This window comes from Meleagris gallopavo, chromosome 1 (genome assembly GCF_000146605.3).
Source record: "Meleagris gallopavo isolate NT-WF06-2002-E0010 breed Aviagen turkey brand Nicholas breeding stock chromosome 1, Turkey_5.1, whole genome shotgun sequence".
Taxonomy (NCBI): domain Eukaryota; kingdom Metazoa; phylum Chordata; class Aves; order Galliformes; family Phasianidae; genus Meleagris; species Meleagris gallopavo.
In genome coordinates this window covers 11,471,105-11,487,377 of record NC_015011.2, presented here as the reverse complement: position 1 = coordinate 11,487,377, position 16,273 = coordinate 11,471,105, and the positions used below count along the sequence as shown (strand labels likewise).

General features: G+C 37.2%; 1 protein-coding gene across 1 annotated transcript; it reads left to right on the top strand.

Annotated features, from left to right (window-relative positions):
* Positions 1–661: 661 nt before the first annotated feature.
* Positions 662–14,728, top strand: NAMPT (nicotinamide phosphoribosyltransferase). The gene is made up of 11 exons (XM_031552117.1): positions 662–683; positions 1,171–1,265; positions 1,630–1,786; positions 2,960–3,063; positions 5,544–5,672; positions 6,141–6,299; positions 6,650–6,786; positions 8,816–9,041; positions 10,141–10,260; positions 14,280–14,420; positions 14,561–14,728. The coding sequence occupies exons 1-11, from the start codon at positions 662–664 to the stop codon at positions 14,699–14,701; spliced, it is 1,431 nt and encodes a 476-aa protein (XP_031407977.1). The 3' UTR covers positions 14,702–14,728.
* The last annotated feature ends 1,545 nt before the right edge of the window (positions 14,729–16,273 follow it).

Sequence of the window (16,273 nt, the reverse complement as noted above, 5' to 3'; positions counted from 1 at the left end):
CTGCTCTCTGTTGAAGTAAATGATCCTTTTGATTTGTTATGTTTTCCTCTGAGACCACTTAATAACTTCTTTTTGTAAGGGAGTGGTATGTATGTTCAGACTCCCATTAGTCAGAAGAACGTGATGTTTTTTTCAGAATGCTCCATAGTAGGCTTTGTGGTGGTGGTTTTGTGTTTGTGTGAATAGAACTATATCAGCTGACATTGTTACTTTTTTGCCAGTTCTGCCTACAGCTGGGGACAGACATGTCATAGTTTATGGAGTGAGATGTTTCCAAATAGCTAGAACTAAGTCTAAGAACTAGTTGGTAATTCTCCCTTTGGAGTGGCTGTGGAATTGGAGCAGAATAGGCTGTGCTCCGTTGATGTCTGCTCAGCAGTGCTTTGTTTGAAGTGAAGGCAGAGAGCTTGCCATTACAAGCTTGGATTTTATTTGGTTGGCCTTGGAAACTTCATACAAGTAAAGATAATGGAAAGATCTATAAATTGACCTTTTCGTTTATTTGACTGTTCCTTGCAGCATTGGAAACCCAAACACAACTGCTGCTATAGAAGAACCAGAAAATGCAATTGCACAGTCTAGTTGATTATCCAAGCTGAGCGAAATACTAAATAGAAGTGACATTTGAGAGGAAAAGAACCCACTGTTTTTAAAATTCTTAATGTACAGCTTTAGCAATACAGGTAATGGGAACTCAGATGTTTTGTTTTGAATGTGTCAAAGGTGCAGTTTAGAAAGACAACAAAGAAGAAATGTTCAGTTACTCCTTTTCTGGATTCTTGTGGTATTGGAAATGACACTTTTTAAGATTATATGAGGCAAGAAGTAGCAGCAATCAAGTTACACTGATCTTGTGGTTAAATCTGGGCCTTTCAGAAAAATTTGGATGTGCCTTTAGCACCTTTTCAGATTTTGTTGCGTGGTGGTGCTTGACTCTGCCAAAGGATGAGAGATTGTGAGCAGGTACAAACCTCAGGCAGCTCTTCTAACAGCATTCCCAACAATAACAGGTTTGTGAGCTGTCATTAACATAATGTGGGTTTGGGAAATCCTCTCTGGCCATGGTGAATGAGGCACTGGGGTAAATGTCACTGTCAGTGCTTTCTTGAGCCTGGATGGCTTTCACTTGAACTATGTGACTATAGCCTTAACCCTTCAATTAAATACAAGCAGATACCTCTGGGTTGGAAGTGGCAGACAACTTTGTGGCCAAGCCTGATAGCTGCAGGAAGCAAAGTGTGGTGGAGAGAAAACTGGCTGGGCAGGTGAGTGCTCAGTGCTGCTCCTATAACACAAGCAATGGCAACTTCCCCAGTTGATCAAAGCAACGTTGTGGGGGCAGTGGAAGAGCTGACCATGAAGGGTACTGGGGGAACAAAAGTCTTGTTGCAGAAACAAAGAAAGTAAGATAAGGGATACAGACTTCTGAACTGAAAATCTAAGAAAAATATAGGAGGGGACATCCCCTAAATGCCTACTGTGTAGGGTGTTAATGGAGGAATAGGTCAGAAGAATTGGTGTGCCTGTAAGCTCTAACATATGAAGGTAGAGCTCTGCCCAATGACTTTTGATTTCTCTTGTGTTTTATAGTGTTGTTTCAAGTACTTACTGATGTTTTTCTTAATGTAGGTTACACACTACAAGCAATATCCACCTAATACAAGCAAAGTATATTCCTACTTTGAATGTCGTGAGAAGAAGACTGAAAATTCCAAGTTAAGGAAAGTGAAGTATGAAGAAACTGTTTTTTATGGTTTGCAGTACATTCTGAATAAATACTTAAAAGGTAACTATCTCAAATTCCAATAAAAATATACCTGTAAATATAAAAACCTTAATTTTTCCCAAGTCTTACTTCAGTCGTATGGTTTAAACAATTGCAGATTATCTTGATTGGTACGTATTTATGTGATTCTGAAATCAAGGTGACCACCCCAATAAAACGATATTGACTTCTAACTTCAGGCACCATCCTACTTCCTTTCTTTATGACAATGAATTATTAGAAATGAAGAGGTGTTCCTTCCCCACCTTGAAGTTGAAATGAATGGAAACGAAACAAACTTCACAAAATCACAAGAAGATGCATTTCACATTTTTGAAGTGCACATTTTAATCTGTATTTGCTATGTAAGGTAGTAACTTTAGTTTCCTTTGTTTCCCTTGTCACTCAGGTTATTTAATACAGCAGCTGCCTGTGAATTTGTTTTCAATACTGGCTGTTTTTAAGAGTAACATCTGAAAATTCTGTGGTGGTATTTAAGATTTTGCTTTTTTTTTTTTTTTTTTGCATTTGCCAAGTTTTAGAAGGAGAACTGCAGCCATACAGCTTGCATGCTTTTGTCTTATCCTGAATCCATAAATATCTCTGCCACATGTTGGAATTAAACTAAAATCAAAGCACTTAATAATCTTACCTCTTTTCTCTAGCAATCTGAGGATTGTTCTCTAACATTGCAAATAGACAATTAGTCCTAAAGCAGTAGCAGTGCTTACTCAAGTAATCAGTTAGTCTGTCTGTTTCTATCACAGAAGTAATTAATCAGAGACTGATTTTTAAGGCATCTCCACAGGGATTCTCCTGGAGCAGTATAGCTGGAGACTGGTGCTAGGCAGGCTGTGTCTTGTTGAGTGTGTCGAGTTTCATAATTGCTATACTATTCCAGGAAGACCAGTGATAAGCAAAACTTGTGATGACTTATAAGCAGTCATAAAAGACAAAAGATCTAAAATTGTCCTTGAGCCACCTGCAGACCAGAAGTCTATTTTATGCTGTTGGCTTCACGAGCATCATAATCTACATGATAAATTAAATTTGGTTTAAACAAGCTACTGTACTGCATTTGATGTGTTTTCTATGTTTTTTTGTTTTATTTTTTTTAAAGCAAAGTTAAAGTCTTCTGTACCTAAACCTTTTGTTACTTATTTTCTAAGTTTTCATTTGTTTCTGGAACCACAGGTAAAGTGGTGACCAAAGAAAAAATCAAGGAAGCCAAAGAAGTGTATAGGGAGCACTTTCAAGATGATGTCTTCAATGAAAAGGGATGGAACTATATTCTGGAGGTAAAACTTAATGAAAATAATACAAGATAATAAGGATTTCTGAATCAACTATAAAATAGATATAGCAGTCTCTTCTTTAAGCCAAGATATTTTAGCCATAATAGCAAAGAGTGGGTAAGTGTAGCTTTTTATGTACAGTGTACAGGAATTGGTAGCTGTCAAAGAATGATCATATAATTGTAAGAGAAAAGCAGTGTCCATCCTTTTGGATGATAGACATGGCTTTGCAGGAGATAAGGGCTTATGGCTGCTGTCAGCCAGGTTAGAGTAAGTGGGGGTTGTTGACCAGTCTCCGTTTATAATTTGGTGCCTGGTGGTTGGTTGCATCATCTGTACTGCTGTCTGTAATTAATCATAACTGTTGTAATTCTAATGCAGGAAGCATTACAACTTTTCTTGCATATGTAAATAGTTTCAGAAAATGTGTAAATGTGTTTTGTTCAATTGTTTCCCAAGTTTTTTCAGAGATGCTTCAGTTCAACTCTATTATGAAATACAAGACTTGACACACAAATCCCTCCAAGTCTTTCCACATTTTATCCTCTTTTGTTTGTAAATATGTCCACCTTCGAGTAATTGCAAACATCTCTGTGTAAAACCAGCATATTCAGACTAATAGCATTCTTCAGAGCAGTTCTAATCATTGTGGATGAGTTAAGTACTAAGCCTCACTATGAATTCTAATGAATGACATTTGATGCTTGGAAACAATTTTTAGCCCCTTGAGTTTATTTTCCTATTGATACCCTGACTGAATGCATTTTATGGTGACATCTGTTGGTAATCTGGAGATATATATATCTGGATGTCATCTAGCAGCAAGGCTGAGCCACAGGGTGTGCAGAAGAACCACTGTTCACAAAGAGATACTTAATGCAGGTTGATTCATAGAAGCCTTATTTACTTCTGAAATAACTATAGATGTGAATTTAACTGTATTCTTATTTAAGCTATGTTATACCTTGTGGACTGCTCTCCACTTATATTTAAAGTAATCTTGATCCCTCTTTCGTTAAACTGAATTGATAACTTGTTATGCTGTATGTCTGTCCGCGCTGAGTTTTAACACTGCTTAACTAATCCCATTTCAATGCATGCTTTTGCCTTAGTTAAAACAGCCATTCCACATGCCCCCTGTGAACATTGTTTGTCATTTCTCAGGTTTTCTTGCCAAAACAGTTCATAGAAAAACAAATATGATTTCCCCTTTTTTGATCTTAGATGCGAATGTCTGTTGAACTGGGAGAGTATGTTCCCTTTGCATGCTTTATGCCCTTATGTGCGTGCTGAGATCTTTCTGCTTTTTGTACATCTCTAATCCTACCACTGCTTGCTTTCTGGCTCTGTTATCTAATTTCTTGTGCTAGGTAAAGCGTAGAGGAAAAATACTATGCATTTTGCCTAAAATATGTACCAGATGTACTCAGTGTTTGCTGGGAAGACACCTTATTATAAAGGAGAAGCTCACAACCTAAAACATCTGAAAATGATGATATTATACTGTTGTGATACGACCTTATTGCTTTTCATGGATAAAATCAACACCTAAGGGACTTCCAAATCTCTTGGGCTTTTTTTTTTCCTTTTAAGTATATTTTTATCTTCATAGAATCATTAGTGAATATTTTTGAGCCTTTTGGAAGGTCTTACTGTCCTTTATTTATTAAACTAGCACAATCATCTCCAAGTCTGAAGAACGCAAAGCCTGTGTGGCATATGAATGCAATTAGCTTCAGCGTATTGCACTTCAGAAGAAACCTTAACTGTAGTATATGGGGGATTTTTGTAAATGTGTTTTGGGCATTGGAGAATGTGTGTTGATAGCAGTTAAGAATCTCTGTAACTTCTCTGAAGTTATGCAATTTTTGTTGCCTTTAAAGAAGTAATATCTCATATGAAGCTTTCTGTCAAAAAGTATTGATGTTCAAAATGTTTTAAGTATTGTTGGTTTATCTGGCAATGATGTTTCAGAAAGTTATAATTACTGTTTTAGAGCTACTGAGCACAACTTTTTGTGAAAAGGATATTCCATAGAATATTTAGTTTTTCAGGGATGAAAGATTGAATTTGACAGAAGAACTGGATTTTGTGTTTAGTGAATAGTTGAGGTGATAAAATGTTCTTTCAAAGAGATTCTAGTAGATCCTACTCTAATAAATTAACAAATCACACATCTGTACCGAGCGAAACTACTATGGCTTTTTGAAGGCTTAGATAGCAGCTAAACTTCTTTTCTTTCTTCAGGTTAAAAACACTGAAGAAAAATGAATACCTAGTATTTCTTATTTCTGAGTCTATGTATTTTTAGGTAATATTTAAACCCTTTTGCCTCAATTTGCACAAGGAATGCAACTGAAAACCTTCATTTGATTTGATGAAGAGGCTTTGTCAGAAAACTCACAGACTATTATATCCTGCAGTCAAGTAAGAGAAGTAATATGTAACCTTCCTGTTGCCTAATGACGTTCTTTCTCACCTAGAAATATGATGGCCATCTTCCTATAGAAATAAAGGCTGTTCCCGAGGGCTCTGTCATTCCCAGAGGAAATGTTCTCTTCACAGTAGAAAACACAGATCCGGAATGCTACTGGCTCACAAATTGGATTGAGGTCAGTCTTGGAAAGTTATCATGTTTTTTTCTAAATAAAAATTAATGCACTTAAATTAAGGCTTGAATCTCATATTGCCTTAAGGGAAGTCTGTGACAGCTTTCATTTTCTGCTTTAAATATGCCTCGATTCTTTCTCTAGTACTCATACATAGACCTTTCCTCCATACCTGGCAAGTGATTGTAATAATTTTATAGCAGTAGTTCCTTTGTAAGGGAAAGAGGAGGAAGGGAGTCGTGTATGTCTGTAGCTTGGGAGCAGTAACTCTTGAGATGTCTGGTATTACCCTGCCTTATAAAGGTATTATAAAGACTAATTACTTTAACCTAAAGTAAACTGTTGGAGGCTTTCTGAATGGGTGATGAAAATAAATAGCCCTTTTGTATTTGAGTAAATGTTTACTAAGGATAAGGATTCAAAAATTCTCACTCAGTGTGTGCCTAATAATGGTTTGGGTTTTTGCTTTAGACTATTCTTGTTCAGTCGTGGTATCCAATCACAGTGGCTACAAATTCTAGAGAGCAGAAAAAGATTTTGGCCAAATATTTGCTGGAGACTTCTGGCAGCTTGGAGGGACTGGAGTATAAACTGCATGACTTCGGCTACAGGGGAGTTTCTTCACAAGAGGTAATACAGCTTTTCTAATAATTTGGGAAGTCTGATCTCAACCACAAAGTACAGCAGTGTGTATTTGTTAACAGTTGTAATTGTGTGCAACAGTGAAATTGTGAATTCATAGTGCTGTGTTTGGACTTATGTGGAGGGAGTGGATCTGGGTGTGTGGAGTGTGCCTGAACTCTGAATTAGACTGGGAGAGCTTCCTTCGCCTTGGAAATTCCTTCCTGTAAATGCATGAAGAGTGCATTGGTGAAAGAGGAACCGAGTCAGAGTTCTGCTGTTTCAAATTGGTGCTAGCCAGTAACTGATTTTAGGCTTCTATATTTGGCCTGGCAACTGAAAGCTGCGTCTTTTTTCAGACTGCAGGAATAGGAGCTTCAGCTCATTTGGTGAACTTCAAAGGAACAGACACTGTAGCTGGAATTGCATTAATTAAGAAGTACTATGGAACAAAAGATCCAGTTCCGGGATATTCTGTTCCAGCTGCTGAACACAGGTAGGATTTTTGGCAATTAAAACTTTTTTTTTTAATAGGAAAAAATACATTGTGTTAAACTTACTCATCTTTATATCTAGGAATGTGGTGGTTTTTTTTCACTTTAAAGGAAGAGTGAAAGCTTCACTTCATTTTAAGCTGTTTCATTTATTCCATACTGTATTTGACTGATGCAGATGATGAGGTTAAAGTTCTGTACTGACACATCTGTACATTCTAGGGGCTCAACAGTGGTGTGGCTGTTTTTAACTGTAGATGTTTTTAAACTGTAAACTTTCTAACATAGTGAAGTAGCTGATGATCCTGGTGGTGGGTCCCTTCTAACTCACAATATTATATGACTCTAAATGTACATGATTATTTTTAAAATGGAACCTGAAAGCGTACAGGTAAAAGATATTGAGGATGCTTGTTATGAACTTCACGCTTACAATTTTGTTTAAAATAAAGTGAAAAGCCATATGAGGTACAACTTTCCCACTGTTTTCCTTATTCTAAAGTTTCCTATCAACGTAACAGATTCAGCCAATAAATAATCCTCTATTTGTTGTGAATGAATTTGAGAGTAAGGAGTTAATCTGAAATGCCTGTTTAAGATCTCTGCTTTGATATTGGAATCTTCCACAGGTCAAGAGTGAGTGCAAATCTTTGGGTATTACTTGTGCATCTGCATACTGAAATGAGCACAAAGGAAGGAAAGACTTTTTTTTTCTTAGCTTGTACAAAATACAGTTCTTTTGAATAGAAGCTTTCATTCAGAATTGCAAGAAATATAACAGAAAAGTTACAGGAATAGTTCTAATAGGGTAATGATCAGCTTTAAAGCTACTTTGTTTCATTTCACTTTCTGGATCCTTGCTGGAATGCTGTTCTAGAACTGCTACTTGATATAGAAGTAACAAAAGTTGCCTGAGACATCTCTTGGCTTAACCCCACAATTGATTTAAAAATAAAAATAAAAAAAATGGAGCAAGTGACTGTAAAATTCTGTATAATGAAAGAAAACACATGGAAGCATCTTTTGCACACTGTGCAGAGCATACTTTCTCTTAAACTGTCTTTTGTTTGAGTTTGTGCTGCCTAATGCAGACCAGTCTCTGTTTTGAAGCTCATTCACAAAGTGGCTCTTTGCAAAAGACTTGGATTTCTCCAGAATTGTTCTGGTGTTCTCCAACTTCCAATCTGAGGGGGTGCTGTGTGTGGTGCTTCCTTCTGGCACACCACCACCAGGTGTTGTTCCTGTGACTGCCTCAGCCTCCTGGAAAGTAATTTTGTTTTCTCTCTTTGGTCCTGTGAGCGAAGGCTCATCCACTGAAAAGTTAATGCTAGCATTTTGGGGGAAAAATTGCAATGCAAGTTATTTCTTACTGCACACCTCTGTTTTATACAAGTGTTTTATCTGTTCACACACAAGTTATTGATGTAAGTTGTGCCAACCACATACAGGCAGCCTCTGCTGATCAGCTGGCGTTCAGTAACTTACTGCCTCTTCTAGCAACTCTGTTTCATGTGCTTGCCTGTACCCTTGTACCAAGGGTAAAGCTCTGAGGTTATTCTGGAAGAAGCTTTGTGATAGGGATCTTAGTGCTTTTAAATTGTTATCCAAAATAAAATTTAAAAAAAGTGTTAAGATTCTTCTAATTTATTCTGCTAATTCTCTACTTCCCATTTGATAGTCTGAAGTTGCCAGAGCAGATGGTTTGTTCTTGCATTTATGATTCCTTAATTGTCTAAATTTCAGATCTAAGAGAAACTCTCACAAATACAGACAGTAAATAAGTAAAACTAAGTTACATGTTAAAGAAGCTTCACATATCCAGTATTTGTCTAAGCTGCCAGAGATGAATCTGTGCTGCTGTTAGTATATTTGCTATCCACACAAGACAGAGCTCATAAGAACATAATTTGTGCTGTCCTGTAATCACACTGCCTATTCTTATCTTGATTTATTTCTGTTAGGAAATGCAGAATGTGTGATTTAACACAAACGCTGCTCTAATGTGTTTTCTTTTTTCAATTGACTTCACAGTACCATAACAGCTTGGGGGAAGGATCATGAAAAAGATGCTTTTGAACACATAGTGACACAGTTTTCTTCAGTGCCTGTATCTGTGGTTAGTGACAGCTACGACATTTACAATGCTTGTGAAAAAATATGGGGCGACGACTTAAGGCATATAATTGAAGGCCGAAGTCCAGAGGCACCACTTATTATTAGACCAGATTCTGGGAATCCCCTTGACACTGTTTTAAAGGTAACACTTTAAGTTCTTTGTATGTGAGATTAGGAAGGACAATTGTTTGTTTTGTAACGACTGGTTGGCCAGTAAACATAATGTTCTAGCTTAGTATGCTTTGAAAAGCATACCTATGAAAAATCTGAACCTGTATCTCATTTAAATATAGATATGGCAACTCCTCTGCAGTCTAAATTGCTTTGTTGTTTTCAGTAAATGCATTCTTGCATACCATTTCTTGAAGCTTTTATTACAGTTACCAGTTTTGCTCTTCTAATGATGCTGGAAAGATTCATCGCTTAGTAAAAACAATTATTATTTATTTCCCTCTTTTTATTTGTATTAATACAAATGCCAAGCAGGTAAGGCTTCTTTCCTTCAAGATTAGGTATCTTGGAGTCCCGTATTAGTATACCATTTTAAAGTGTAAATAAGAATTAAACTCCCTTCTCCCTTCTGTAATACTTGCATGTAAGTCAATGACACGTGAACTTTTAAGTTGAAAACTACTTCTGGCTGTCTTGCATACCATGCAGAGTATAATGACGGTTGAAGTTTTAAAATAATAAAAGCTGTTGGTACCTCTGAATTTGAGTAGCTATCCATACTGTTGTACTAAATTTGAAAGATTCTGGGGATGCTGGTGTTCTCTCAAATCCATGCAGCTTTAACACTTTTTTTTTTTTTCTTTTTGGGGCAAGTGACATATCACAAATAGGAACTTTGAATTATCTTCATCATAGCAAGTAAGAAAAATCTCATCTAAAGAGTTGCATTTAAGTTAGTGCTGGCTAAGAAAATCGTAGAAAATTGAAAGCCTCCTTCACCGTTTTAAAGGTGAAAAAAAAAAAAAAAAAAGAAAGGCAGAATTGTCAGATGACATCTGAATAGCAATAAATGACAGCAACCAAAGAGAGAAAGAAAGGAAGCATGGATCGGATTAGCTTTTGGGTACATTTTTATAAAAGCTTTATGGTCTATGACTGCTTTGATCTAATGACTTCTGCCACAGTGGCTGGTGTGAGTTTTGTTTGTGTGCCTATGTTAGATATTTGTTTCTTTACTGGAAGGGCAGTTATTACTTTTTTACTTTTGTTTTGAACTTTCTTTTCCATAGGTCTTGGAGATCTTAGGGAAGAAGTTTCCCATCACAGAGAACTCTAAAGGCTACAAATTGCTGCCACCCTATCTCAGAGTTATTCAAGGGGATGGTGTGGATATCAACACATTGCAAGAGGTGAGAGATCCTGTTCACATGTCAGGGTGGTACTGGCAATGTTACTATTTAATCTGGAATCTGTTGTGACTAGTTAGATGTTGCGGCTTCACTACTGACCCCTCCCTACCCTTTGTCCCAGACACTGGCTGTGATATCCTTCTGTGTAAAACACGTTTGTTAAAACCTCGCAGAGAATAATTGAGACGCATAAATAACTAAAAGGCATATCCTAATCTTAGTGTTGTAACCCTTCTGCTCATGCTGTCTCATGTTTTTTGTTTGCTTTTGTCCTGCTGGTCAAACCTTATTCAGATAAAAATCTGGTAGTGTTTGGTACTCTCATTGACACCTAAAGCATGCTGCATGATCGCTGTGCTACAGCAATAGCAGTAATTAACTGGTTGGGTTCATTAGTTACATATGCTCTGATGAGTGTTTGTACTTGGAATTTTGAAGGTGCGGATTTTAAAGGTGACTTGTTAAAAACAAAGGTGAGGGAGGTTAAGGAGTCCATTGGTTTGGTGACTAATGGAGTAAGGATTGTTGAAAGCCCAAATGAAGAACAGATTAGGCTGTGGTCTGAGTCAAAGTGCCATGTTGGACCATTGCTGCCTGAATCTGGTAAATATACATAATCTTTGAGTAATGATACTGAAGTGCCCTTTCAGCAAGACAAAATCTAGTTATTTAGTGGTTGCTACATTCTAGAAGCTAGTTAAAACTATATTGCTATTTTATAGGAGATTCTAGCTAACATAATGCAGATAAGGGGGATAAGTAAAAGGAGGAGGACTTGACTTTATAAGGTTTTTTTCTGCATTTTTCATCTTTAACTGTAACAGAGTTCAAAACCAGAAACAAACTTAAATCCAATAAAATTAATTTTGATGCTTATCTTAGCTTCTTAGCTTGATGCATCTTTCGATTCTTATTAACAAAGTTGAAGTTTCAAGCCAGCTAGGAAACATCTCATATTTAATATGTACACATCATGTTAAACTCAACCATGGAACTCTGAGATGTTTGTCACTCACATCCATAGAGTTCACACTGAGGTTGTTTGCTGACACGTCAGCCGTAGTGCAGTCATACATCACAGTTTTGTTCCTGCTCCCTTAGCCTTGAAAGCAAATTTTATTCCTGTAGCTTTGCGAGAATAATCTGTGCTAATGTTCTTAAGGAAATAAAGCATGAGAAATAAGTCTTATGGTTAGATTCTAAGGAAAAAGGCTTGATAAATAAACTTACTATTCTCAGTGACTTTAAAACAGAACTTAACTACAACTTGGTGCTATTGTTAGGCAACATATGTACTTGTGTCGCAGACTCAGAAAATCCGAATGAAAAAAAGTTGGACCTTTAATTCTTGTAGGTACTCAGAGTTTTCATTTTGTCAGTTATACTTGACGAAGTTCTAAGAGGTAATAAGCTCACAGGGCATTGGTTGTATTCAGATAAAAGGTGACTGGGGACATGAGCACCTCTCATAGGAGGAGGGACAGAGGTGGAGCTGTTCTTCTTGGAGAAGAGGAAGCTTGGGGGAATCTCATAGATTTGTATAAGTACCTGAAGTGAGAGTGCAAAAAAGGCAGGGCCGCACTGTTCAGTGGTGCCCAGTGACAGAACAAGAGGCGGTGGGCACAATGTGGAACACAGGAAGTTGTGTCTGAACGCCAGGAAGCGTTTCTTTACTGTGCAGTGATGGAACACTGGCACAGGTTACCCAGAGGCTGTGGAGTCTCCTCAGAGGTCTTCCAAAGCCACCTGGCTGTGGCCCTGGGCACCCTGCTCTGAGTCTCTCTGCTTGGACAGGGGCTGGGCCAGATGGAATCAGAATTCCCTGCCAACCTCAGCCAGTCTCTGGGAATACCAAAGCCATTATTTAAAGTTCTGTATGTTGAAGGATAAAATGCAATGCTCTCAGAGCTCTATAATAGAGCAGAAAAATAATTCCAGTAGCTAATGGGAGAGGATAAAAGGCAGAAGGAGCAATTCTTTGCTGATATTTTCCTCAAACTGTTGCTGACTGTGAGGAAAGTCTTACCTGTAATGTGTAGAAGTGGATAGAGGGTCCAATTCCACGGGATTCACAGAATAGATGTAACTCACAGCTGCTTAGTGGCCACCTTCTCGTCTTGCCTGACTGTAATCTTGCTGTGCTCCTCACATCAGCTTTGACTGTTGAACTGATGACCATTAAACTAATTTATGCCATAAATGTAGCAGCAAACTAACTTGGCTGAAAGGAATCAATTTTTCTGTTGTTTTAGTGAATGAAATTGTCCCATAAAACAGGGTAATAATCACTGGCACAATACAAGAGAAATAGAAACTGTTGTCTTGAGCTGGGGGAAGCAGAAAAGGAGGAAAGCAACGCTTCTAATTTGGCAGCAGCAAGTTATGTTGGAGCAAAAAGACCACAAGCTTGCAGCCTATTTTAGTCATGTTTAAAATTTCATGGATTTTTCTTTCCTTCTATGTCAGCAAAACTGAGGTTACTATGCTGACTTGTGAAAGAATGGATAATAGCTTGCCATTTAAAGAAAAAAAATCTTGAAATATAATTCATACTTTTTAAAAAGGAGTTTACATAAACAAATGCACTGTTGTGGCTATCTTTTTTTTTTGCCTCTAAACCCCTATGGAAGTGATCATTCTAATTATTCCATATCAGCCTTAGATTCTAGGTATGACCAGTTATGAATCTGGTGAGAGGCAATGGGTATAACAGGAAAGCTAGAATGAGTAACTGCAGATCAGAACTTTTTAACTAGCTGAAAGAAGAATATAGAAAACAACTCGGTATAAACTGGATTTTAAAATTCTTTGTTTTAATAGGGAATGCTGGTAGAACAGGTAAGGAACCTTTTCTGACTTTCTTCTAGTATTTTCACTTTAAAAATCATTCCAATCTGCTAACTCCACAATATACTACACTCCCAAAGGACTTCCTTTTGAACATTCAATTTCCAGATTTCTTTAGATGGTTATAAAGAAAGAAAATCCTCTAACCTGGAGTCATAATTGTTAATCACGCCCATAATAGTCAGCAGGAGGTGGTCAAAACCATAACACCAGAACTGTTCTATACATAGGTTTGAAAATGTGAGACAATAAATTGTTCTCTATTGCTTTTTCCTCGGGGAGGCTTCAGAACAGAAGGATAGAACTGGATCAGAGTCCAGGTGGGGATTACCAACAACGCTTGCCTTATCAAAAGACAGCAATAAATAAGCAGAGTCCATATCTGTGAGTCAAGGCTAGTTTCTTTGTCTTACTGGGTATTATGTGTGGTGAGAGGATATTGAAAGTCCTTTTATCTGGATGGATGGGACTTTGCTATTTCACCATTTTCCATTTCCATGCTATTTCCATTTTGATGGAAGAATAGCATGGCCTAAGAGCATACTCTGTCATAATTTTCTTTTTCTATTAGACTGTGGAGGGAATGAAGAAAAATAAATGGAGTATTGAAAATGTTGCCTTTGGATCTGAAGTTTTTGTTTCTACTTTTATTAGTGACATATTTAGGAGATATGAGTTCAAACATTCTTAGTGGGGCTGTCACTACCTTTTTAGCCTTACGTAGGGGTAACAAGCCGTGGAAACAAATCTTGGCTGTTTGAGTGTGACTAAACTAGCACCCACGATTCTAGGCTTGGGGATGTCATGTTTGTGTAGTAGAATGGGATGAGGGGAATGCTGTAGTAAGTTTTAATTGACTTATTGATACCAGTGCAGTTTACATTGATCTGTATCTGCCTGAGAAGGTACCAAAACATGTTCTAAGCAGTTTTATGTATTTCCATTTCTAGATTGCTACTCTTAATTCTAGACAATGTGATTTTTAAATTTTACTTTTAAGTGAACTGCTGCATGCCAAGTATTGACAGGATTGTTACGTACGTCTCCTGGAAACTGAATGTTAGTTGGTTCAATAGTTTGTAAAAAGCATCTTGTTTAAGTAGTATGTTATTTTGATGGAAAAATAGCATGGTCTAAGAGCATATTCTAACATAATTTTCTTTTTCTATTAGATTGTAGAGGGAATGAAGAAGAATAAATGGAGTATTGAAAATATTGCCTTTGGATCTGGTGGAGCTTTGTTGCAGAAGCTAACTAGAGATCTCTTAAACTGTTCCTTCAAATGTAGCTACGTGGTAACCAACGGTCTTGGGGTATGTCTTATACTACTTCTACCATTATATTTTCAGCCGAGGCCTCCCCATTGACAAACTTTTTCATACCTCCTGTTAGATTACTGCCATCTACATAAGGTACACAACTCCAACAAAGCCCAATGTACTTTTGGTTTTAGGTAAATGTCTTCAAGGATCCAGTAGCTGATCCAAACAAAAGGTCAAAGAAAGGCCGACTGTCTTTGCATAGGACACCTGCTGGAGATTTTGTGACACTTGAAGAAGGAAAGGGAGATCTTGAAGAGTATGGGCAGGTATGAATTTTCAAGGCTTATTACATTGTTCTTCATGCAGAAGTAGACTGGAAAAAAGTTAATTGAAAACAAATTGTGAAATTATATTTTAGTTCAACTTCTGTCTCAGTACTTCATAAGTATCTCCAGTGCAAAATTCAGTACCAGTAAAATGTTGTTAGAATGTCCAGATTGTACAATTATCTGTCTTTTGTCTCTGTTCAGAAACAAGAGATACTGCTTTTTTCTCCAAAACTAGTTTATCTTAATGTAATGGAATATTAGAAGGATATAAAGCTACTGGAGAACCTCCAAAAAGGGCAGCAAAGATTGCGAAAGGTCTAGAGGGCAAGACCCTGATCCTTCTGGATCTTTTCCCATTTTAGATGTTCTGTGAGAATATTATGCTAGCCAAGTATTTCTGTATGAGCCATGCTCTGCAATTCAAGTAACATCCTGAGGTGAAGGGGGAGAAGGGCAGATTTTATTGAACTTGTATTTGCTTTCCAATTTGAGATTTGTAAAACAGATCCTTCAGGTGTTAATGTTCTGTGCCTGGAGTTTCCTTTTCAAAGCTGTAAATTAATCCACAAATTCAGTTTCCTTATTAATTTTTTGCAATCACAAAATTAAGTACTATTTCAGTAAAATAGCTCTTTAGGCCAGTCTCCAGGCTTTCAGCTGGAAATTTCTTTAATTTTTCATTGTATGAGCAATAAACTGTTTAACTGCATGTCTCTTCCTGAATTAAGAGGTTTGAAAATAAGCAAGCTATCAAATTATACTTCAGCCATTAAAATCTGGAAGATTCTTGAGTTTTCTAGTACTTGGAGACACATTTCTGTGCTACAATGCAGAGGAATACTATTAGGCACAAAGTTTTTATGCAACAATAATCATAAAACTGACATCTCTGAGAAATGTAAACACAGAAAGCAAACAGTCTCCTTAGATAACATACTCAGGATGCAAAGACCTAAGAAACAGACTCTCTGTCTGGAAGTATGATGATAGGACAAGTGATAATGGTTTTAAACTAAAAGAGGGGAGGTCTAGATTAGATAGTAGCAAGAATCTCTGTTATGAGAGTTCAGAAGTTAGAAGACTTGGGGCCTGAAATAAGGCAGTATATGGTTCCTTCATTTTTGTCAGGTGAAATGATTCATAAAAGTGTTTTCTGTAATGGGATGTTGGAGAGGTCTGTATGTGGTGCAGGTTCTATGGCTCCTTGGGAAATGATGGGGAGATGCACTCTTTTGTAGGCCCTGTTTCCCTAAAGCCATGGGTCTGTGTGACAAGTCTGCAGGCACAGCAGCTGCCTGACACTGCTTTATGCTAACTTCTCTGCACAAAGCTCTGCTTATTGCTCTTTCAGTATGCTGTTTGTGAGCACTTCTTGATGTGCTGTATCACAGAATTTTTATGCAAAGGAGACTGACTGTGAAGAAAGATATATTTCGTAGTCGTTGTATAGAAAACAAAAGATTTCATCTAAATTTCTGTAGTTGAATTGTACGTAGGATTTGGTTGGTGTCTCATCTCCTAGCTAATCTAGCAGTCTGTTTAGCTTATGTTCACAGAATCACAGAATTGTAGGGG

Coding starts and splice junctions, on each gene's coding strand:
- NAMPT (XM_031552117.1), top strand. CDS start 662: ATGTACAGCTTTAGCAATACAG. Junction 1,266..1,629: donor AGAGAAAACTGGCTGGGCAG/GTGAGTGCTCAG, acceptor TTCTTAATGTAG/GTTACACACTACAAGCAATA. Junction 6,787..8,815: donor GTTCCAGCTGCTGAACACAG/GTAGGATTTTTG, acceptor TTGACTTCACAG/TACCATAACAGCTTGGGGGA.